At 38.9% G+C, this 20,899-nt stretch overlaps 1 protein-coding gene across 7 annotated transcripts in view; it reads right to left on the minus strand.

Annotated features, from left to right (window-relative positions):
• The window catches only part of LOC126483891 (retinoblastoma-like protein 1), a 175,787-nt gene that overhangs the window by 20,806 nt on the left and 134,082 nt on the right, over nt 1-20,899 (minus strand). For all 7 annotated transcript variants that reach the window (XM_050107157.1, XM_050107153.1, XM_050107158.1 and 4 more), the window contains 2 exons: nt 2,608-2,787; nt 448-628 (listed from right to left, as the gene is read on the minus strand). In XM_050107157.1, coding sequence (XP_049963114.1) covers nt 448-628; nt 2,608-2,787 — 361 coding nt within the window. The remainder of the gene's footprint in view (nt 1-447; nt 629-2,607; nt 2,788-20,899) is intronic.

Consider the following 20,899-nt stretch of genomic DNA (forward strand, 5'->3'; position numbering starts at 1 on the left):
TCTGCAATGATGCAGAGTGATCAGGAGAAAATTTCAGCTAAACTGTCAGTGCTAGATACCAGCCTCACATATTCCACACCCTCAACGACTTCAGGCATCTGTGCTGCTCCTAAAGACTGTGATTCCAACTGAACTGCAATTCTTGGTAACAATTTTTATTAATTATCTTGTGCATTTATCTCTCCTGTGGTTTTTAATAACTTAACAACTACTTGTTTTTAAAAAACTTCTCATCGCCTTGTTCTTTTCTTTTTCTTTTCTTTAAAAAAAAAAAAAAAAAAAAAAAAAAAAAAAAAATCAAGTTTTTATAAAATGACCTTGATAATTGAGCTAGATTATCAAGGTCATTTTAGGAAAGTAACTTCTGGAAAACATTTATGTTCACTTGTAGTTAATTTGCTAAAATTAAAATGAACTTCATCTAACAAAACTCTAGGTTCAAGTTACCTTTGTTTTCTGCGTCTGTAGGTACTGGACTTGATGTACTGGATGTTCCATTGCTTGAAGACCCAGAACCTCTCCGTTTTTTTGATGACAACAGCACACTTCGATACACATGAGAAGATGCTTGAGGTTGAAAACGATAGCATCTCATTATTTCAGTGAATGTTTTGTCACTCCCAGACACCTAGGAAACACACAGAGAGAAGTAAAAACAACGAATTCCAAGACAGAAATGAACAATAATTGAAAATTTAAAGAATAAATACTTAAATATTTTTAAAAAGACATCGGAAAGTAGGATTACACAAATGTCACGTCACTTGAGATAACTTCGTCAGCAGGAAAGGAAATAGCAGTGGACGGATGTTAAGGAATATACGAGATCCCAATGAAGCAGAGCTAAAACAATTAATTTAGCATTTAGTAAAAAGAGTGTGTTTAAGTATTAAACTATAATTTTCAATTGCTTTAATCATCATCATAAATGTGGTAGTAATGCAACTGTTTTCCTGTTAGTGGTGTGATGTGTCATCTGGGGCAAGATTTTGATGCACAAATATGAAAACTATCTGCGAAGAAAGTACTGCCCCCCTCGCCCAACAGCTGCTCCCCTGGGGGCACAATTTAAGAGTGGATGGAAGATACAGCTAGTTACCACTCAATCAAATTTTTAATTTTGGTTCTTTGTGAACATACTGTTTTTTGTGACCAGTCCCAGGTTGAATTTCTACTGCTGCTTTTATTACAGAGTTCCAAGACGACAAAGCATGAAATAAGATCTTCTTCTGTAAGGCTAAGTTCAGCTAACACTATTTTTTCTAAGTTTGCATATCTCAGGTATCCTCAAACTCCAGTAATCCTTTACTGGACGCTGTATTTCTTTAATTATCCACAGTGTGTATGCATTTCATTTTGCTAAAGGTTGCTCCTTGAACTGCACGTAATGCTGCTGGATGCTTTTCCCATTGAATGAATGGGTCTGGCCATTCATTTGATTTCAGATATCTATTTTGGTGTGGTTTGTATAAACTTTTTTCTTAATACACACTTAAAACAGTCCAAAAAGACTGCAGATTATCACAATCTGATATTGTCTGAACTCTGAATATTAAAGTCTTAAGGACAAAATTATTCTGGGCAGAGTGGGGAAAACTTGCTCTAATTAAAGAAAGGTAAATATGTGTGGACTTTCTGTATATGGAATGGCTCTTGTCCAAAAATGGCAATTTCTCCATTTCTGCAATCGGCAACAAACATTACAATAATTCATCTAACTTTTTCATCTTCCTTTACACGGCTCCCAATTCTTTCCAAAGCAGGATCTCAGAGAATTTTGTAACAAAATGACTCAATACATTTATTTTTGCCAGTGATCAGTTCAGTCCCTCCAGAGTCTCTCACAATTCCCTGACTTTTTCAGTACATTCAGTTTCCGTGGTCTGAAGAATATTGCACAGATAATGCCACAACAGGCTGCAGACACATGAACGAATGCTTCATGCTTTGATCTCTTCTTCCTCTAAGAGTAAATAAGTACTAAGTTTTGCATCAACAGTGATTTTTGTAACAAATTGAAACATATGCTTCATATAATGAATCTTCTTGATGACAGACTTAAAGAGTACCGGTAAAATTCAAATCAGTTCTTATTTTCTGAGGTTTGCTTCATGTGAGTAACACAGTAGTGGGCTTGTGATTGCCGTATCTTCTTTAAGCTTAGATCATCAAGAACTTTATATGATAATGATAGTGATGTAGTTAAATAAAAACATATTTAAAAGCACCACTTGCTGTCCAATCTAATCAAAACAGTTTACACGACCCTTCAGAGGGGCTGGCAGTGGCAAAAAGAGATTTAATAGAAGAAAAGACAATTTTATTTGTTTACCAAGGTGGAGGACATGATATTTACATCACATACTTATATTTTTAGTTTGTCCTTCTGCAGTCTCCCTGTCATACTTGACATCTGTCTTTTACATTTATTATAATGCAAATGCTTACAGTGCCATCCCTTCCACAGACATATCTAACTTTGAGTCCATTATTTGTCTATTACATTGTCTCACAACATTACTTCATCATATTCTCTATTCTCATTCATAAGTTACTGTCATCACTCTGAAAACTATGTAACAGACAAATATTTTTGCATACACTTACCTTACACATGACATAAACAGCACACATAAGGATCTGATCAAGATGCCGATCTTGCATGAGATCTGTCTGATGAATTATTGAATGTTCAAAACATGTCCAAATCTTTCTTTTCAGTTCTTTATCTGAGATATCCAACTGGGTGCAAAGCTCCTGCATGCGAACTGATGCTAGGTGATAAAACTGGAAATAAGAACACTGTATCACAGAAGTTGAAAGAGAATAAATGTTATGCAAATACAATTTATAGGCAGTTCTACTGTTTACAGATAAAACAGAAGAAAACTGATGCAGAAATGAAACATACAAAAAATTAAAAATACTGATGAATCCCAAAAATACAAGCTTTAAATAAGTTCACTAAAATGCCAACATCAGAATAATGATGGGGACTAGATATATGCACAGACATTGACAGATAAGAAAAGTTACTCCAAATCCTGTATTTGTAGATGTACATGACACACAGGAACTGAGTGGAAATAACAGCAGACAATCATCACAGATTCAAATCTGTGGATTATACTGATAATGAGCTGATGATGAAATTCCATATGGAGGAAAAGAGGTGTTTCAACAAATTATAACAACGAAGTTAGTAATACACAAGGCACAAAATGGAGACAAATGAAACACTGCAGTATTCCATAATGAGAGACAGTGTTGTCACCTCTATTGGGTGCCAAACTAACAGGTTTCACTCAGCTTTCAAAACCTGCATTTTCTCACAAGATGTATTCTATTATTGAGTCACTTGGGTATAACACTTACAATTCTCAATCTATTTACTCCACCAAATGTTTCATACAAACATGTGCAAACTGTAAGTACCACATAAAAATAAACTGTAAGATTACTTTAGTGCAGGACACCCAAACATTACGAAAAGTAAAATGAGAACAATATTTCATGTGCAGATGACTAGGTGTAATAATAGAGTGGCAAGGAAACTCTAGCAGGTTGCACCAAGTATATCAAATGTGTGTAACGTAATTCGCTTATCTTGATATCTGTTGGTGAAAACAGTTTTAAACATCTTCAAGAAGAAAATACCAGTGCACAATCTGACACCTCCAGCTCAAAATGTCATGCAGACTTATAGGAGTGTAAGTTTATCAAGTTAATAATTTAGGAGTGAAGTAGAAATGTTGAATCAACAGGTACACAAAACAGAATGAAAACTTTGCTAGCTTTCAGATGAATCTTTTAATGAGCTTTTCTGTGCAGCTACATAGTGCCAGCTGAACACACAATGCTGGGACTGCCGTTCAGCAAGTAGACTGGAGTGCCACTCCACCCTCTATCCAACAGTCTCTCATTCCTGTGTCCTGTAATCCCCTCCCAATCCACTCATCCACGTCGTAATCATGTTCTGTGCAAACTCACTGGCTCGGTAGCATTCTCATCCTGTGCAACTGCTGCCTTTCCCTCATGCATTCCTATCCTGCACATGTGCTGCCTACCTCCTAACCATCAGCTACCCTTCCCAAATATTATCATCTTGTTATATAGCGATAGCTTTTTAACATAAATTGACACACACATCAAAAACAATTATATTTTCACAAGTTTCAAGCAATATCCACTACAGATAGCAAAGTGGTGAAACTCGTATAAAAATAAAAGAAATTAATTAATAAACTCTGTATTTTGCACTAGATTAGATTTTGGTTAGACTATGTGCACTCCACCTCCAAGCTCATGTGCAAGAATCAACAGATGTGGTCAACAAAGTGTTGATGACAGGAGTTGCTGCTGAGTACTGCAGACTTCAACAGTGGGTCCATGAGACATAGAAGAAAATTACTCGCCCATTCAGTGGTAGGCACATTTGGTGAGAAACCAATGTCCAACATTTGTAGTTCTACTCAGTGCACATCAAAGAACAGAGGCAAGTATTGGTAAAAGAACATTGCTGTTGGGATCTCAAAATATGGTTAATGATCACCTAGGCTGGTGAGCCTTGGCACATCTTCGTACATGCCAGTGGAAGTGTGGACGTACATACTTAAAAATACAAGAAATGAACACAAGAATCGATGCACTCCACTTGCCTACACAACACAGTTTATCTTGGTGGCAGAAATATTCCCATGTGGAGAATGTTAACACTGGATTAAGCGATATAATTTACAAGTCTGCCGTCACTATGCACCAATGAACGAAAGAGCACCTGGCAAACAACAAACCTCCTCAAAGCTCCTGAACTTTTGTCAGTGGTTTGAGGAACATGCTTCCTCAGGGGCTTGAGGATGCTTGCATGCCACCTCAGTACCACTATCAAATCCTTTTTATTCACCTTCTAATTACATTCTCAACCCTCACAACATCCATATCCAATGCTATGCTCCTTCTCAGCTCGTTTACAGTTCACATTTTTATGCATGCAGGGAAGTTAATCCTAAACATAGCCTTACAACAAATCTCTTTAGCCCATCAGTGGTAACACCCACTTCGTCAAAGGGAAAGTAACCTGTGACACGTATGACATTTTATTCAGCCCATCAGTGGTAACGCCCACTTCGTCAAAGGGAAAGTAACCTGTGACACAACCTGTGGCATGTATGACATTTTATTCAGCCATTTTACATCAGAAGAACTATTAAGCTCACAGTGTAAACAAACAGATATAGGCAGACTTTTACTAGTAACAATACCCTGTTGCAGATCTGATCTCCGTGACTTGTTTCATCATACTGGCATATAACACATACATATACTATACTGATTATTTATTCATTTGGGTTTGCTAAAATAATTCACATATTTTTGGATAACACAGGAGCTCAGTACACTAATGATGTTGACACTTCTCGTTTATGCATACTTTTATTGGCAGTGAACTATTGTTTTGTATAATATGATAAGTTCTGTAAACTCCCTCTGTGATACTTCACAAGAGTATGGAAGATACAACAAAAATTTATTCATAATTAATGATTAAATACTGTTGCTTATTTTCTGTAATAAGTTAGGACTAGATAGTTATTATATGCAATATATTCTTATGCGGAATTTCTTCAATAAGATACTCTTGTTAAGATAAATTCTCCAAGAAACTTTTAAAGCTACGAGAAATAATTTCTGGCTAGTATTTACACTCAGGAGAATGCCAGTGCTGCTGATAGACACACATAAAAGTACATGCACTATCCTAGCTTTCCAAATTAATTATTTCTTTCTTCGGGAGGAGAGAGGGGTGGACTGGGAATGGTGAAAAAAGATGTACAAGTCACTCCCACCCCAGGGTGAGAGAGACCCACTTGTTATGTGTTGTGAGGATAATGGGAGATAAGATGAGGAGGTCGATAGTACACTGGTAATAACTGTGCTAACTCCAGTTTAGAGACATTGAGTAAAAAATTGATTACGAGAAATGAAAGGTCCAATTAAGCACTAGAGAAAAGAAGGGGGAAGAGGGAGAGAGGTGGGCAGGGGGAAAGTGAAAGAAATGATACATTGATCAGAAAGGAACAAATAGTTCCAAAAGCTAATAATAGCTTTTTTCACTTTTAAATGTGTCTTGTTGGTAGTAGTGGAAATGAACGCAAGTACTGGCCAGTCATTCTGTCTTCATTATTTTATAGTTTTCTCAAGTGAAATTTAGTTTTGATGGAATCATATACCTGTGCATTAATACATGTTAACACGAAAAGATTATGATAAAAGTTCAGTGACAATAATATAATTATGAAATAGAATTTCTGGGCAGTGCTTACCTTCTGGAGAGACGTCAGTACTGCTTACAAAACATACAAAATTACATACACTTTCCTAGCTTTTTGGAGAATGGCAGGTCACTCCGACTTAACAGACATGGATAACAGAAAAGGGGGGGGGGGGGGGGGGGTGATGGGTTAATGGAGGTTAAGTCCAGGAAGAGGTCAGAATGCGGGTACGCACCAGAAGGCCTCATCACAAAAGGTGAGACCCTATGTGTTTATTGGCAGTACTCATATTTTTTCTAAAGGTAACTACTACCCAGTAATTGTGTCTCAGGTGAGGGCCATACTCACATTTTTTCTAAAGGTGACTACTACCCAGTAATTGTGTCCCATAATTCTATTATTGTCAGTGAAAGTTCATTACAATACTTTCATGCTAGTATGTATAAATGCAAAACTATACTATTCTATTAAGAGGAAAATTCATCTAGAAACAATAAAATTACGAAGACACAGAATGGCTGGCCAGTACTTACCTCCTTCAAGTATTTTGTGTCCGAACAGCAACTACAAGTACATTCTTGACTTGAGTAAACAATTATAGTGAAACCTCAACATTTACACTTTTCAAGAGACTTTAAAAAATGATGTAAAATGTGGGGAAATGTAAAATATGGGAAATAACTTTTTAAGTAGTAGTAGTAGTAAAAATTGTGTATAGGATCCCTCCTTGCATTTTTTTACTTTATGTATGATATTTGTATGTTATAGGCATCAAAATACTCATATGTGGCTTGTTTATTGTCTAATAAAGATTATCTGGATTTATTATTACGTTTACCACTGGTGTAACTGGAACTAATAACTGTGGGAAGTAGAAATGTTTGACTCAATTTCATACATCATAATCGATGATTTTGGTAAGCCTGCTATTAGGGCAATCATCATTTAAGTACTTAAACACTACACCAGTTATATATTTTCGCCATCTTGGCATGTTACATTTCGAGTATTTATTCTCATTGTCAGGTTAAATATTTGCATAAGTATTTTTTGAGATGTTTGCACATACATTGTTCTGTATCTCTTGTACTGTAGTCGTCATTTTGAGGTTATAAGGTACTGTGCCTCCTCCATTATGCAGAAAACCACAAACATGTAAATCATCATGCACATTGTTTGTGAAACATCACAAAAAAAGCTTAAGTAAATATTTGCACTTGACAATGAGAATAAATTCTCAGAATGCATCTTGACAAGGCACATGGAAAAAAACAGATAATTGGTGCTATGCTTCGTTATTTAAACAAAGGTGGTTAATTCAAACCAAAAACATATGAATGCATGGTTTTGCAGTGATATGTACTGATAAAATGCAGTGTCCGGCCATGACAAGTGGTTTAAAATTCACAAGCTTTTGGCCAAGTCCTCCTTGCCCATTTCAAGAGGTGACTGTCTTTTGTTATCTGCTACCATCCTCATAGTCACTGATGCATGGTCCATCACCATAAAAGGTAATGTTTTCGTTGCGAGCCTGCCATACTCGCTTCAACTTTCCGATGGCTGGATCCCACGCTAAGCTTAGCTGCAAGTCATTAACTTTAGTGAGAGCGTTGCCACAAATTTTTACCTCTATCGCTTCATTTATTACGCTATCCCAGAAACTATTAATCCGTGTAATAACAGATGTCTTGTCAAATACAATATAATGTCCATTCAAATGCCATACAATGTCCAATGCACTGAAGGCGAAAGCATCTCGTGTTCTACACAGCGCTGTTCAACAGCACACATAGTCTGTCCGACATAAAACTGTCCACAGCCACATGGTATTTTATATACCGCTGGCGTCCTGAGGGCTGCAGTGTCTTTCACAGGCATCATGAGCTGTTGAATTTTTCCTGGAGCCCCGAAGACCAAATCTATTTTATTCCTCTTTAAGAACCGGCCAATCTTCCCTGTTACTGAGCCATAGAACTCTTGCTTTTTTCTGTCCTCCTTGGGGTCCTTCTGCTTACATGTCCTCAGAAATATGGCTTGTGAAATATTGTGGTGATTGTAGCCATTTTCCTTGAACACTTTCCATAAATTGCTCAGTTCCTTTGGCAGGTTTTCAGCATCTGAGACAACTTCCTCTCGATGCACGAAGGTCCTCGGTAGCTGTTAGTGTGCAGATATCGGTCCACGTGGGTTGAGTTCTGGTAAATAATGTGGCTCAGACATCCATTTGTTTTTGGTGATGAGGATTCAAGGAACAGCAAAGCACCACACATCTGTATCTCCATCCTGAACTTGATGTTGTCATGGATATTGCTGTTGTGGTCAGAGAATTCTCCCAGCTTTTCATGTCCATGAGGCCAGAAAACAAACGTGTCTTTGATCTAACGATAAAAGCGACTAGGCATTGCAGGAGCCATGTTACGGGCAACGTCCTAAAAGTAATCCGTAAACACATTATCTATTACTGGAGTTTATCGGCTCTTCATCACAATGCCATCCATCTGGCTAAAATATTCTCTATCATACAAAAAATACAATGAGGTCAGAATGTACTTAAATAACTGGGAGAGGAGATCTATAGAATCATTTATGGGAATACACTTGAACAATGACACCACGTTAAAGCTGCCATAATATCTCCTTCTCCAAGAGAGAGGCATTTCATCTGACTGATCAAGTCAGTCGCACTCTTGATGTAGCGCACACGGTGACCAACGTGTGGAGTAAGGAGGCTGGCCAAATGTTTCGAGAGTCTGTATGCCTGTGATGCAATGGTGCTCATGATTGAACATAAGAGTTGCATTTTTCTTATGAAACTTTGGACGGTCATACACTGTAGGTGGTCTAGGTGACTGAGGGAGGAGATTTTTAATGACATTCTCTTCCAGTGAAGACCTCTTGAGAAGCTCAGACATCTTCCTCATTATTATTGCGTCCCTTGGTAATTTTCGATATGTCTCCTGCTACAGCATTAACCGAATCTTTGCATCATAGTTGGCTTGCTCCATAATGACGGTTATATTGCCCTTGTCAGCTGGCAGGGCTACAAAGAGAGGATCGTTGCAGAGTTTGTTAAGACCATTACCCTCACCTGTTGTCATGTTAAAGGTTGGAGGTTTGGATTTTAAGGAATGTGGCTCATTTCTCAACTTTTTTTTCCCTGCTGTTTCATTGGGCGTCTTTTGAGCTGCTTGTTCCACACTACTTATTAGGTTAGCAAAATGGGTACTCCACGGCAATGGTGCAAAACTGAGTCCCTCCTTACGACTTGACATGGCACCCACGACGATGTTTTTCATTATCGTATTGCTAATGGAGCATTCTGTTGTTTTCTGTTTTGCTCCACGGCATTGCTGTGAAGTGGGCAGAATAGAAAACAACAGAACACCTCGTTATCAACATTATGAAGAGAAACATCAATGCAAGTGCCATATAGGCTCTTATGAAGGAACTTAATTCTGCACCATCTCCGCAAAGTATCCTTTTCACCGATCTGATAAATGGTGTGGAACAAGCAGTTCGTGAGATGCCCAGCGAAACAGCTGAAGACATCTGTCGAGAACCCAGCATCAGTCTTTCAAAATCTAAGCCACCAACCTTAAACATGACAACATCTGTGCATAATGGTCTTAATGAACTCTGTAATGATTCTCTCTTTTTGTAGTCCTGCCTGCTTAAAAGGGTAATACAGCTCTCATTGTGGAATGAACTGACTATGACGCAAATATTGGGTTGGTACTGGAGCAGGAGACCTATCAAAAGTTACCAAGGGACCCAATGTCTAGAATAGCGAAGGCAAAAGAGCTTCTCAAGAGGTCTTCACTGGAAGAGAATGTCACTAAGAATCTCCTCCCTCCTACACTGGATGACTGTCCAAAGGTTCACAAGAAGAACACATCTCTGTATCCCATCATAAGCACCACATGATCGCTGACATACAGACTATCGAAACATCTGGTCAGCCTCTTTACTACACACGTTGGTCACTGTGTGCACCCCATCAAGAATACGATAGATTTGAGGAGGAGATATTATGGTCAGCTTTTTTGATGTGGTGTCATTATTTGTGGATTTATTTAAGCACACTCTGACATCTTCATATTTTTTGTATGCTAGATAATATTTTAACCACGCAAATGCTATCTCAACAGAAAACCAATTAGCTCCAGTTATAGCCAACCTGTTTGATATCCTCGTCCACTGTAAAGCAAATGGGTATCTCAACCCCAGTGTTTACCGGACACCCATCCATCCACCCACACAGACAGACCGATATCTGAATGCTAACACCTACCACAATCTGGCACCTAAACATTCTGTTCTGAGGATTGTGGTGCATCAAGTGGAAGGCAACTCAGACACTGAAAACTTAACAAAAGAACTGAGCCACTTACGCGTAAGTATTCAAGAAAAACAGCTACAACAACTGCCAGATTTTGCAAGTGATCTTTCTGAAAACATATAAGCAGAAGGACCCTGAGATAACCCCCTCTTAAAGAGGCAACCGGTCTTCAGGGCTCCAGCAAAAATCCAACAACTCACAAGGCCTGTGAGGGATCGTGTCAGAACGCCAGCAGTATACAAAATACCATGTCGATGTGGACAATTTTATGTTGGACAGACTGCATACTATTGAATATCACTATGTAGAACAAAACAGATGCTTTCGCCTTCAATGTCCTGAGAAATCAGTGTGAGTAGAGCATGCTCTACAAAACGGACATTGTATTGCATTTGACAAGACATCTGTTGTTACATGGACTAATAGTTTCTGGGACAGAGCATAATAAAATATATGATGTTGTTGTTGTGGTCTTCAGTCCTGAGACTGGTTTGATGCAGCTCTCCATGCTATTCTATCCTGTGCAAGCTTTTTCATCTCCCAGGACCTACTGCAACCTACATCCTTCTCAATCTGTTTAGTGTATTCATCTCTTGGTCTCCCTCTACGATTTTTACCCTCCATGCTGCCCTCCAATACTAAATTGGTGATCCCTTGATGCCTCAGAACATGTCCTACCAACCGATCCCTTCTTCTGGTCAAGTTGTGCCACAAACTTCTCTTCTCCTCAATCCTATTCAATACTTCCTCATTAGTTATGTGATCTACCCATCTAATCTTCAGCATTCTTCTGTAGCACCACATTTCGAAAGCTTCTATTCTCTTCTTGTCCAAACTATTTATTGTCCATGTTTCACTTCCATACATGGCTACACTCCATACGAATACTTTCAGAAATGACTTCCTGACACTTAAATCAATACTGGATGTTAACAAATTTCTCTTCTTCAGAAACGCTTTCTTGCCATTGCCAGCCTACATTTTATATCCTCTCTACTTCGACCATCATCAGTTATTTTGCTCCCCAAATAGCAAAACTCCTTTACTACTTTAAGTGCCTCATTTCCTAATCTAATTCCCTCAGCATCACCCGACTTAATTAGACTACATTCCATTATCCTTGTTTTGCTTTTGTTGATGTTCATCTTATATCCTCCTTTCAAGACACTGTCCATTCCATTCAACTGCTCTTCCAAGTCCTTTGCTGTCTCTGACAGAATTACAATGTCATCGGCGAACCTCAAAGTTTTTATTTCTTCTCCATGAATTTTAATACCTACTCCGAATTTTTCTTTTGTTTCCTTTACTGCTTGCTCAAAATACAGATTGAACAACATCGGGGAGAGGCTACAACCCTGTCTTACTCCCTTCCCAACCACTGCTTCCCTTTCATGTCCCTCGACTCTTATAACTGCCATCTGGTTTCTGTACAAATTGTAAATAGCCTTTCGCTCCCTGTAATTTACCCCTGCCACCTTTAGAATTTGAAAGAGAGTATTCCAGTCAACATTGTCAAAAGCTTTCTCTAAGTCTACAAATGCTAGAAACGTAGGTTTGCCTTTCCTTAATCTTTCTTCTAAGATAAGTCATAGGGTCAGTATTGCCTCACGTGTTCCAGTGTTTCTACGGAATCCAAACTGATCTTCCCCGAGGTTGGCTTCTACTAGTTTTTCCATTCGTCTGTAAAGAATTCGTGTTAGTATTTTGCAGCTGTGACTTATTAAGCTGATAGTTCGGTAATTTTCACATCTGTCAACACCTGCTTTCTTTGGGATTGGAATTATTATATTCTTCTTGAAGTCTGAGGCTATTTCGCCTGTTTCATACATCTTGCTCACCAGATGGTAGAGTTTTGTCAGGACTGGCTCTCCCACGGCCGTCAGTAGCTCCAATGGAATATTGTCTACTCCGGGGGCCTTCTTTCGACTCAGGTCTTTCAGTGCTCTGTCAAACTCTTCGCGCAGTATCTTATCTCCCATTTCATCTTCATCTACATCCTCTTCCATTTCCATAATATTGTCCTCAAGTACATCGCCCTTGTATAGACCCTCTATATACTCCTTCCACCTTTCTGCTTTCCCTTCTTTGCTTAGAACTGTGTTTCCATCTGAGCTCTTGATATTCATACAAGTCGTTCTCTTATCTCCAAAGGTCTCTTTAATTTTCCTGTAGGCGGTATCTATCTTACCCCTAGTGAGATAGGCCTCTACATCCTTACATTTGTCCTCTAGCCATCCCTGCTTAGCCATTTTACACTTCCTGTCGATCTCATTTTTGAGACGTTTGTATTCCTTTTTGCCTGTTTCACTTACTGCATTTTTATATTTTCTCCTTTCATCAATTAAATTCAATATTTCTTCTGTTACCCAAGGATTTCTACTAGCCCTCGTCTTTTTACCTACTTGATCCTCTGCTGCCTTCACTACTTCATCCCTCAAAGCTACCCATTCTTCTTCTACTGTATTTATTTCCCCCATTCCTGTCAATTGCTCCCTTATGCTCTCCCTGAATCTCTGTACAACCTCTGGTTCTTTTAGTTTATCCAGGTCCCATCTCCTTAAATTCCCAACTTTTTGCAGTTTCTTCAGTTTTAATCTACAGGTCATAACCAATAGATTGTGGTCAGAGTCCACATCTGCCCCTGGAAATGTCTTACAATTTAAAACCTGGTTCCTAAATCTCTGTCTTACCATTATATAATCTATCTGATACCTTTTAGTATCTCCAGGGTTCTTCCATGTATACAACCTTCTTTCATGATTCTTAAACCAAGTGTTAGTTATGATTAAGTTGTGCTCTGTGCAAAATTCGACCAGGCGGCTTCCTCTTTCATTTCTGTCCCCCAATCCATATTCACCTACTATGTTTCCTTCTCTCCCTTTTCCTACACTCGAATTCCAGTCACCCATGACTATTAAATTTTCGTCTCCCTTCACAATCTGAATAATTTCTTTTATTTCATCATACATTTCTTCAATTTCTTCGTCATCTGCAGAGCTAGTTGGCATATAAACTTGTACTACTGTAGTAGGCGTGGGCTTCGTATCTATCTTGGCCACAATAATGCGTTCACTATGCTGTTTGTAGTAGCTTACCCGCATTCCTATTTTCCTATTCATTATTAAACCTACTCCTGCATTACTCCTATTTGATTTTGTATTTATAACCCTGTAGTCACCTGACCAGAAGTCTTGTTCCTCCTGCCACCGAACTTCACTAATTCCCACTATATCTAACTTTAACCTATCCATTTCCCTTTTTAAATTTTCTAACCTACCTGCCCGATTAAGGGATCTGACATTCCACGCTCCGATCCGTAGAACGCCAGTTTTCTTTCTCCTGATAACGACATCCTCTTGAGTAGTCCCCGCCCGGAGATCCGAATGGGGGACTATTTTACCTCCGGAATATTTTACCCAAGAGGACGCCATCATCATGTAATCATACAGTAAAGCTGCATGCCCTCGGGAAAAATTACGGCTGTAGTTTCCCCTTGCTTTCAGCCGTTCGCAGTACCAGCACAGCAAGGCCGTTTTGGTTATTGTTACAAGGCCAGATCAGTCAATCATCCAGACTGTTGCCCTTGCAACTACTGAAAAGGCTGCTGCCCCTCTTCAGGAACCACACGTTTGTCTGACCTCTCAACAGATACCCCTCCGTTGTGGTTGCACCTACGGTACGGCTATCTGTATCGCTGAGGCACGCAAGCCTCCCCACCAACGGCAAGGTCCATGGTTCATGGGGGGGGGGAAAATATATGATAGAGATAAAAATTTGTGAGGACACCCTCAATAAAGAAGGCGAGCTGCCCTAAGCATAACTTGGAACCCAACCATCAGAAAGTGGAAGCGGGCGTGGCGAGCTCGCAACAGAAATGTTACCTTACAAGTCAATGGAGAGAGCACCAGTGACATCACAGAAGGCAGTGCTGCTATATAAGGACAGTAACAGCAAGCAGAAGACATTCAACGTGTGACAATGGCTGAGAAGTACTTGGCTGAAAGCTTTTGGGTTTTAAACCACTTGGCATGGCTGGAAGCTTGAGAGAATTTTGCTACAAACATTTGAGCAATGCAAAGGACAGGCATCTAGGGCCAACAATTACCGAGCAATCAGACAGATGTGTCTACGGCCACACTACCACATGATCCTTTGTGAGCCAAGGATGCCCATTTCTGCTGTTTAAAGCCAATTCAAGGCAACAGGGCATTGTAGATTTATCACAAATACATCACTCTTTTTAACAATTTGTTATAATTAAATATCAGTTCATGACATATCAGCATTAAAAAGCATTCAGATTATTGTTTAAACATATACAGCTTAGCACAGTGCGAAGAGTGAGGCAGTACAGAAGCAGAAGGAAGTACGTTCGAGTCGCACAATGTAATAATTCCCCCCCCCCCCCATTTTTGTCTTTGTAACATAGTCTTGGACTTCATTATTAAGGTACTAAAAGTATGTTTTGCAGTATTCGATTTTATTTACATATATCACCACCTTCCCATATGATCTAGAACTCTGGCTATGCTACACATCAGTAACAACAACCAAGATTTCAGGAGGGAGGGGAGTCAAATACTATGTTTCCTAGACCATTTTCATACAGCACAGTTTCGCTGATATCTGGCTCTCCAATTGTGTATGCATCACATAACGTTTTAACACATTCTTTTCAGCAGTGACATTCAGCTGGAATTGTGAGCTTTCCAAGTGAATTTCCTTATGTGATATGCTGCAAACTACAGATGAAGAGCAACAGGCAGATTCCATATTTCTAGAAGACATTACACTCACTTGCAGGCTGTTAAAAAAAGGTAGAAGTGCATGGAATAAGCTGGCAGATATGTGAGTGGCTCAAAGACTTCTCAAGTAATAGAACCCAGTATGTTGTCCTTGACAGTGAGTGATCATCAGAGTCACGAGTATTGTCAGGAGTGCCCCATGGAAGTGTGATAGGACTGCTATTATTCTCTACAAACATAAATGATTTGGCAGACAGAAATCTGCAGTTGTTTGCTGATGATGCTGCGGTGTACTACAGTAAGGTGATGAAGCTGACTGACTCTAGAATACAAGTTCACTTAGAAAAAATTTCTGGTTACAGTGATGAATGGTATCTAGTTCTAAATGGAGAAAATTTTAACTTAATGCAGATGAGTAGGAAAAACAAATGCGTAATGTTTGGATACAGCATTAGTAGTGTCCTGCTTGACACAGTCACATCATTTACATTTCTTTGCTTAACACTGCTAAGCTATATGAAATGAAACAAGCATATGAGGATTGCGGTACGAAAGGCAAAGGGTCAACTTTGGTTTATTGGGAGAATTCTAGGAAAGTGTGGTTCATCTGTAAAGGAGACAATATATAGGACGCTAGCACAACCTACTTTTTGAGTACTGCTCAAGTGTTTGCAATCTGTACCAGGTTAGATTAAAGGAAGACATCAAAGCAATTCAGAGGCAGGCTGATAGATGTGTTATTGATATGTTCCAACAACACACAAGTATTAAGGAGATATTTCGTAAACTCAAATGGGACTCCCTGGAAGGAAGGAGACATTCTTTTAGAGGAACACTATTGAAAAAAATCTAGAGAACCCCTATTTGAAGCTGACTACAGAATGATTCTGTTGCCCCCAACATACAATGCACATAAGAACCTCGAATATAAAATATGAGAAATTACGCCTTGTATGGAGGCATACAGACAGTCATTTTTCTCTCATTATATCTGCGAGTGGAGCAGAAAAGGGAATGAGTAGTAGTGGTACAGGGTACCCTCCTGGTGACATTTCAAATCAACTGCAAGACTTGCAATTTGGCCCAAATGGTGCCTATTGGGGTATACTTGGCTCCTATAGAACACACAAAAAAGTCCTCTTAAGCTGCATGACAGGACACCTTTAAGTCCCTGTGTATACTGCTCAGAATTCACAGTGGATGGGCAGGCTTCACATTAGCCAGCAATTACATTTCTAAACAATAGTCAGCCCTCCCTGTGGATTAAGAGAATGTGAAATAGAAACCTTAAATAAAGGCCTCCATTGCAATTACACACACACACACACACACACACACACACACACACACACACACACACACACACACACACACACACGCAAAAGCTCGACTCACAGACACATGACCACAGTCTCTGGCTGGGAGTCCAGACAGGGGGCAGCAGCGCATTAGATTAGTACTTGTTCCATAGATCATGAATACGACACTTCGTGATGATGTGAAACGTGTCAGGTTAATAAAAGGTGTCTATACAAGATACTACATTAGACAAAATATTACATGACACTTAATATTTTTAATTTTTTTTTTTGTGGGGGTTGGGAAATTACCCACTTACTATATACAAAAATTCATCTAGTGAGCAGGAGAATCTTGGATGAGCTCCAGCAATTATTCTGATTACACGCTGTTGTACAATGAACACTCTTTTACTCAATGATGAGTTACCCCAGAATATGATGCCATACGAAAGCAGAGAATGAAAATACGCGTGGTAAGCTAATTTACTCAGATGTATATCGCCAAAATTTGCAATGACCCTAATAGCATAAGTAGCTGAACTCAAACGTTTCAGCAGATCTTCAGTGTGTTTTTTCCAGTTCAACCCCTCATCAATGCATACACCTCGAAATTTTGAATATTCGACCTTAGCTACCGATTTCTGATTGAAGTCTATATTTATTAATGGTGTCATTCCATTTACTGTGTGGAACTGAATATACTGTGTTTTGTCAAAGTTTAATGAGAGCCTATTTGCAGAGAACTACTCAATGATTTTCTGAAAAACACCCTTTACAATTTCACCAGTTAATTCTTGTCTGTCGGGCGTGATAGCTGTACTTGTATCATTGGCAAAAAGTACCTGCTTTGCATCTTCGTGAATACAGAATGGCAAGTCATTAATATATATTAGGAACAGCAGAGGACCCAAGACCAAACCTTGCGGCACCCCATTCTTGATTGTTCCCCAGTTTGAGAAATCACCAGTTTTTTGCACATTATGTGAACTGTTTACTTCAACTTTCTGCACTCTTCCTGTTAGGTATGATTTAAACCATTTGAGCCCTGTTCCATTCATACCAGTACTTGAGCTTATCTAGAAGTATTCCATCATTTACACAATCAAAAGCCTTTGATAGATCACAAAAAATCCCAACGGGTGACTTCCAGTTACTCAGAGCATTTAATATTTCATTAGTGAAAGTATATATAGCATTTTCCGTTGAAAAACCTTTGTGGAAACCAAACTGACATTTTGTTAAAACTTTACTTTTACAAAGGTGTGAAGCTATTCTACAATACATTACTTTTTCAAGAATTTTGGATAAGGCAGTCAGAAGAGAGATTGGGCGGTAGTTGTTGACATCAGACGTATCCCCTTTTTTACGCAGTGGGTTAACAATGGCATAATTCAGTCTATCTGGGAAAATACCTTGCTTCAGAGAGCTATTACATATGTGGCTAAGAATCCCACTTATTTCTTGGGAACAAGCTTTTATTATCCTGCTGGAAATGCCATCAATTCCTTGTGAGCTTTTATTCTTGAGAGAGTTTATTATCTTCTTAATTTCAGAAGTAGAGGTGGGTGGAATTTCAATTGTATCAAATGGTGTGATAAGGCCTCTTCCATTAACTGCCTTGCTTCTTCTAATGAACACTTAGATCCTATTTTCTCTACAACATTTAAAATATGATTATTCAAAATGTTTTCGATTTCTGGCTTGTTGTTTGTCAAGTTTCCATTCGCTTTGATGGTAATGCCGTCATCCTGTACTCTTGGTGGTCCTGTCTCTCTTGTAACAATATTCCAAATTGTTTTGATTGTGTTATCAGAGGTATTAATCTCACACATGATGCACATGCTTCTCGACTTTTTAATAACCTTTCTTAATGTAGCACAGTAGTTTTTATAATATTTGGCTGTTTCTGGGTCATTACTCTTTCTTCTTGTTAGATACAGTTCCCTTTTGTGGTTACAAGACATTTTTATTCCTTTAGTTAGCCAAGGTTTTTTGCATGGTTTCTTATAATTAGATTTAACTACTTTCTTGGGGAAACAGTTTTCAAATTCTCTTACAAGTGTATCACGAAATAAGTTATATTTTAAATTAGCATCGGGTTCTTTGTACACCTCATCCCAGTCTATCTGCTGAAGATTTTCTCTGAAATTTCCAATTGTTGAGTCATTAATTGAACACACAACTTTGGAGTGTAGTTTTGAATTACCAACTGGAGCTATGTCCTACACTGTAACTAGCTGAGCACCATGATCAGTAAGGCCATTCTCAACAGAACAAGAATTTATGTTTTTAAACTTATCTTGGTCTATAAAAGTGTTATCTATCAATGTGCTGCTGTCCTTTACTACCCGAGTAGGAAAATTAATGACAGATGTCAAATTGAAAGAACCGAGCAAGACTTCCAGGTCATTCTTCCTATTAAACTCTTTCAGTGAATCAACATTGAAGTCCCCACAAATAATAATTTGCTTTCCACTATCTGACAGATAGCACAACAAGGCATCCAAGTTTTCCAGCAATAAATGAAAGTTTCCTGAAGGGGACCTATATACTGTTACAATTATAAAAGAGCCCTCCTTCAGTTTAAGTTGACAGGCACATGCTTCTATTTGTTCCTCTAGACAAAACTTTTTTGTATCCAAGCTTTCTACATAGTGATAACTTTTGACATATATGGCAACTCCTCCTCCCACTTTATTCTCTCTACTCATATGTGCAGCTAGTTTATAACCAGTGATATTTACCTTTTCCATATCAGACACAATGTGATGCTCAGACAGGCATAGTATATCTATTACATTATCACATTCAATGTCATCTAAACAAACCAGGAGCTCATCTACTTTATTCTTCAATCCCGGAATATTTTGGTGAAACATGGTAACATTATTTTTTACTTTACTCTTGTGAGAATCTACTTTTTTCTTTAATCCACCAATATTTTGGTTAAATATGGTAACATTATTATTTACTTTCCTGTTGTGAGAATTTTGTGAGTTTTGGACCTCTTTAGCACCTGCCTGCCTGAACTTCTCATTGGACACTGATATTAGTCTAAAAAAGAGGTACATCCATGAGTACTAGTGTCCCCCCCCTTATGAATTTCTCTAACAACCCTGCCAATTTAGCCTTCCCTTTCCTATTGAGATGTAGGCCATGCCTTGTGAAATCCCCCCATCAATAGCCTCGACAGGAACTAATCCAATGACTCACAAGTGGCCGCCCTACGCAACTGATCCGACTCCATATTTACCCTCCTGACAGAGTGGTTCAACTGGGGCTGATCATGCCACATGAAAGCGGGCACCAGCCCAACATTGGTATGGGCCATTGCCGAGGCTATTTTCACCAGGTCACACTCAATGCTGTAGCCCTGATCCCTAACAATACTGTTTCCCACTCCACCCACTATCATCACATGATCCTGCTTTGTGAATCACTTGCACAAGAACCTATATCCTCTACCACATGGCTAAGACTTGCACTTGGCTTTAAAAAAGTTTGTGACCTGGTACCTGTCACCTAATTTTTCCTGCAAAATCTGGCCCACACCTCTTCCATGGCTGCTACCTAGCAACAGAACTTTCCTCTTTACTTTCTACTTTTTTTGAAACAGTTGGGTTTCCTAGTGAGATTCTGTTGCATCTTAACTACATCTACTTCTACTGGAGCCTCTTCCATACTTAACTGTGGTAGCAAGGCAAATCTATTGGTTGTGCCAATTGGGGAAACTGTCAGACACTGTCCTCATTATGTGGCCCGTTCCCAGCTACCACTTCCCACCGCTGTTTGCCCTCCTCCCCCTTAAGCTCTTCAGTTCCCCCCCTCGCTCTGTCCAAATCAGCCTGAAGTGCTCTAATTTTCTCTTCCTGTTCAGCTGTAATCCTATCTCTTCAGCAAACCCTGCAAGAGAATGGAAGAGTCTCGTTTGCTACCCCAATTCCCACGCTGCTACAATTTCCCCAATGAAACCACTTGTCACAGCAGCTGCACAAAACCCCTGAACTAACTTTCCTAGTGCAGCTCACACACTTAGTATCCATGGTAGTTTGGAAATTATTTAAGAGATTTACTAAGTAATAATAATATATTAAATACAGATGCAAAAGGACACTAAATATGTTTTGGAAACTAATATGTAAGTAAACTATTACCAAATGCACTTAAATTTGTGGCATAACACTAAATTTGCACGATCAATAATTAGGCCTAAACAGCTGAATGCAACAAAAAATGATGGGA

This window comes from Schistocerca serialis, chromosome 6 (assembly GCF_023864345.2).
Source record: "Schistocerca serialis cubense isolate TAMUIC-IGC-003099 chromosome 6, iqSchSeri2.2, whole genome shotgun sequence".
In the NCBI taxonomy this organism is placed as follows: Eukaryota; Metazoa; Arthropoda; class Insecta; order Orthoptera; family Acrididae; genus Schistocerca; species Schistocerca serialis.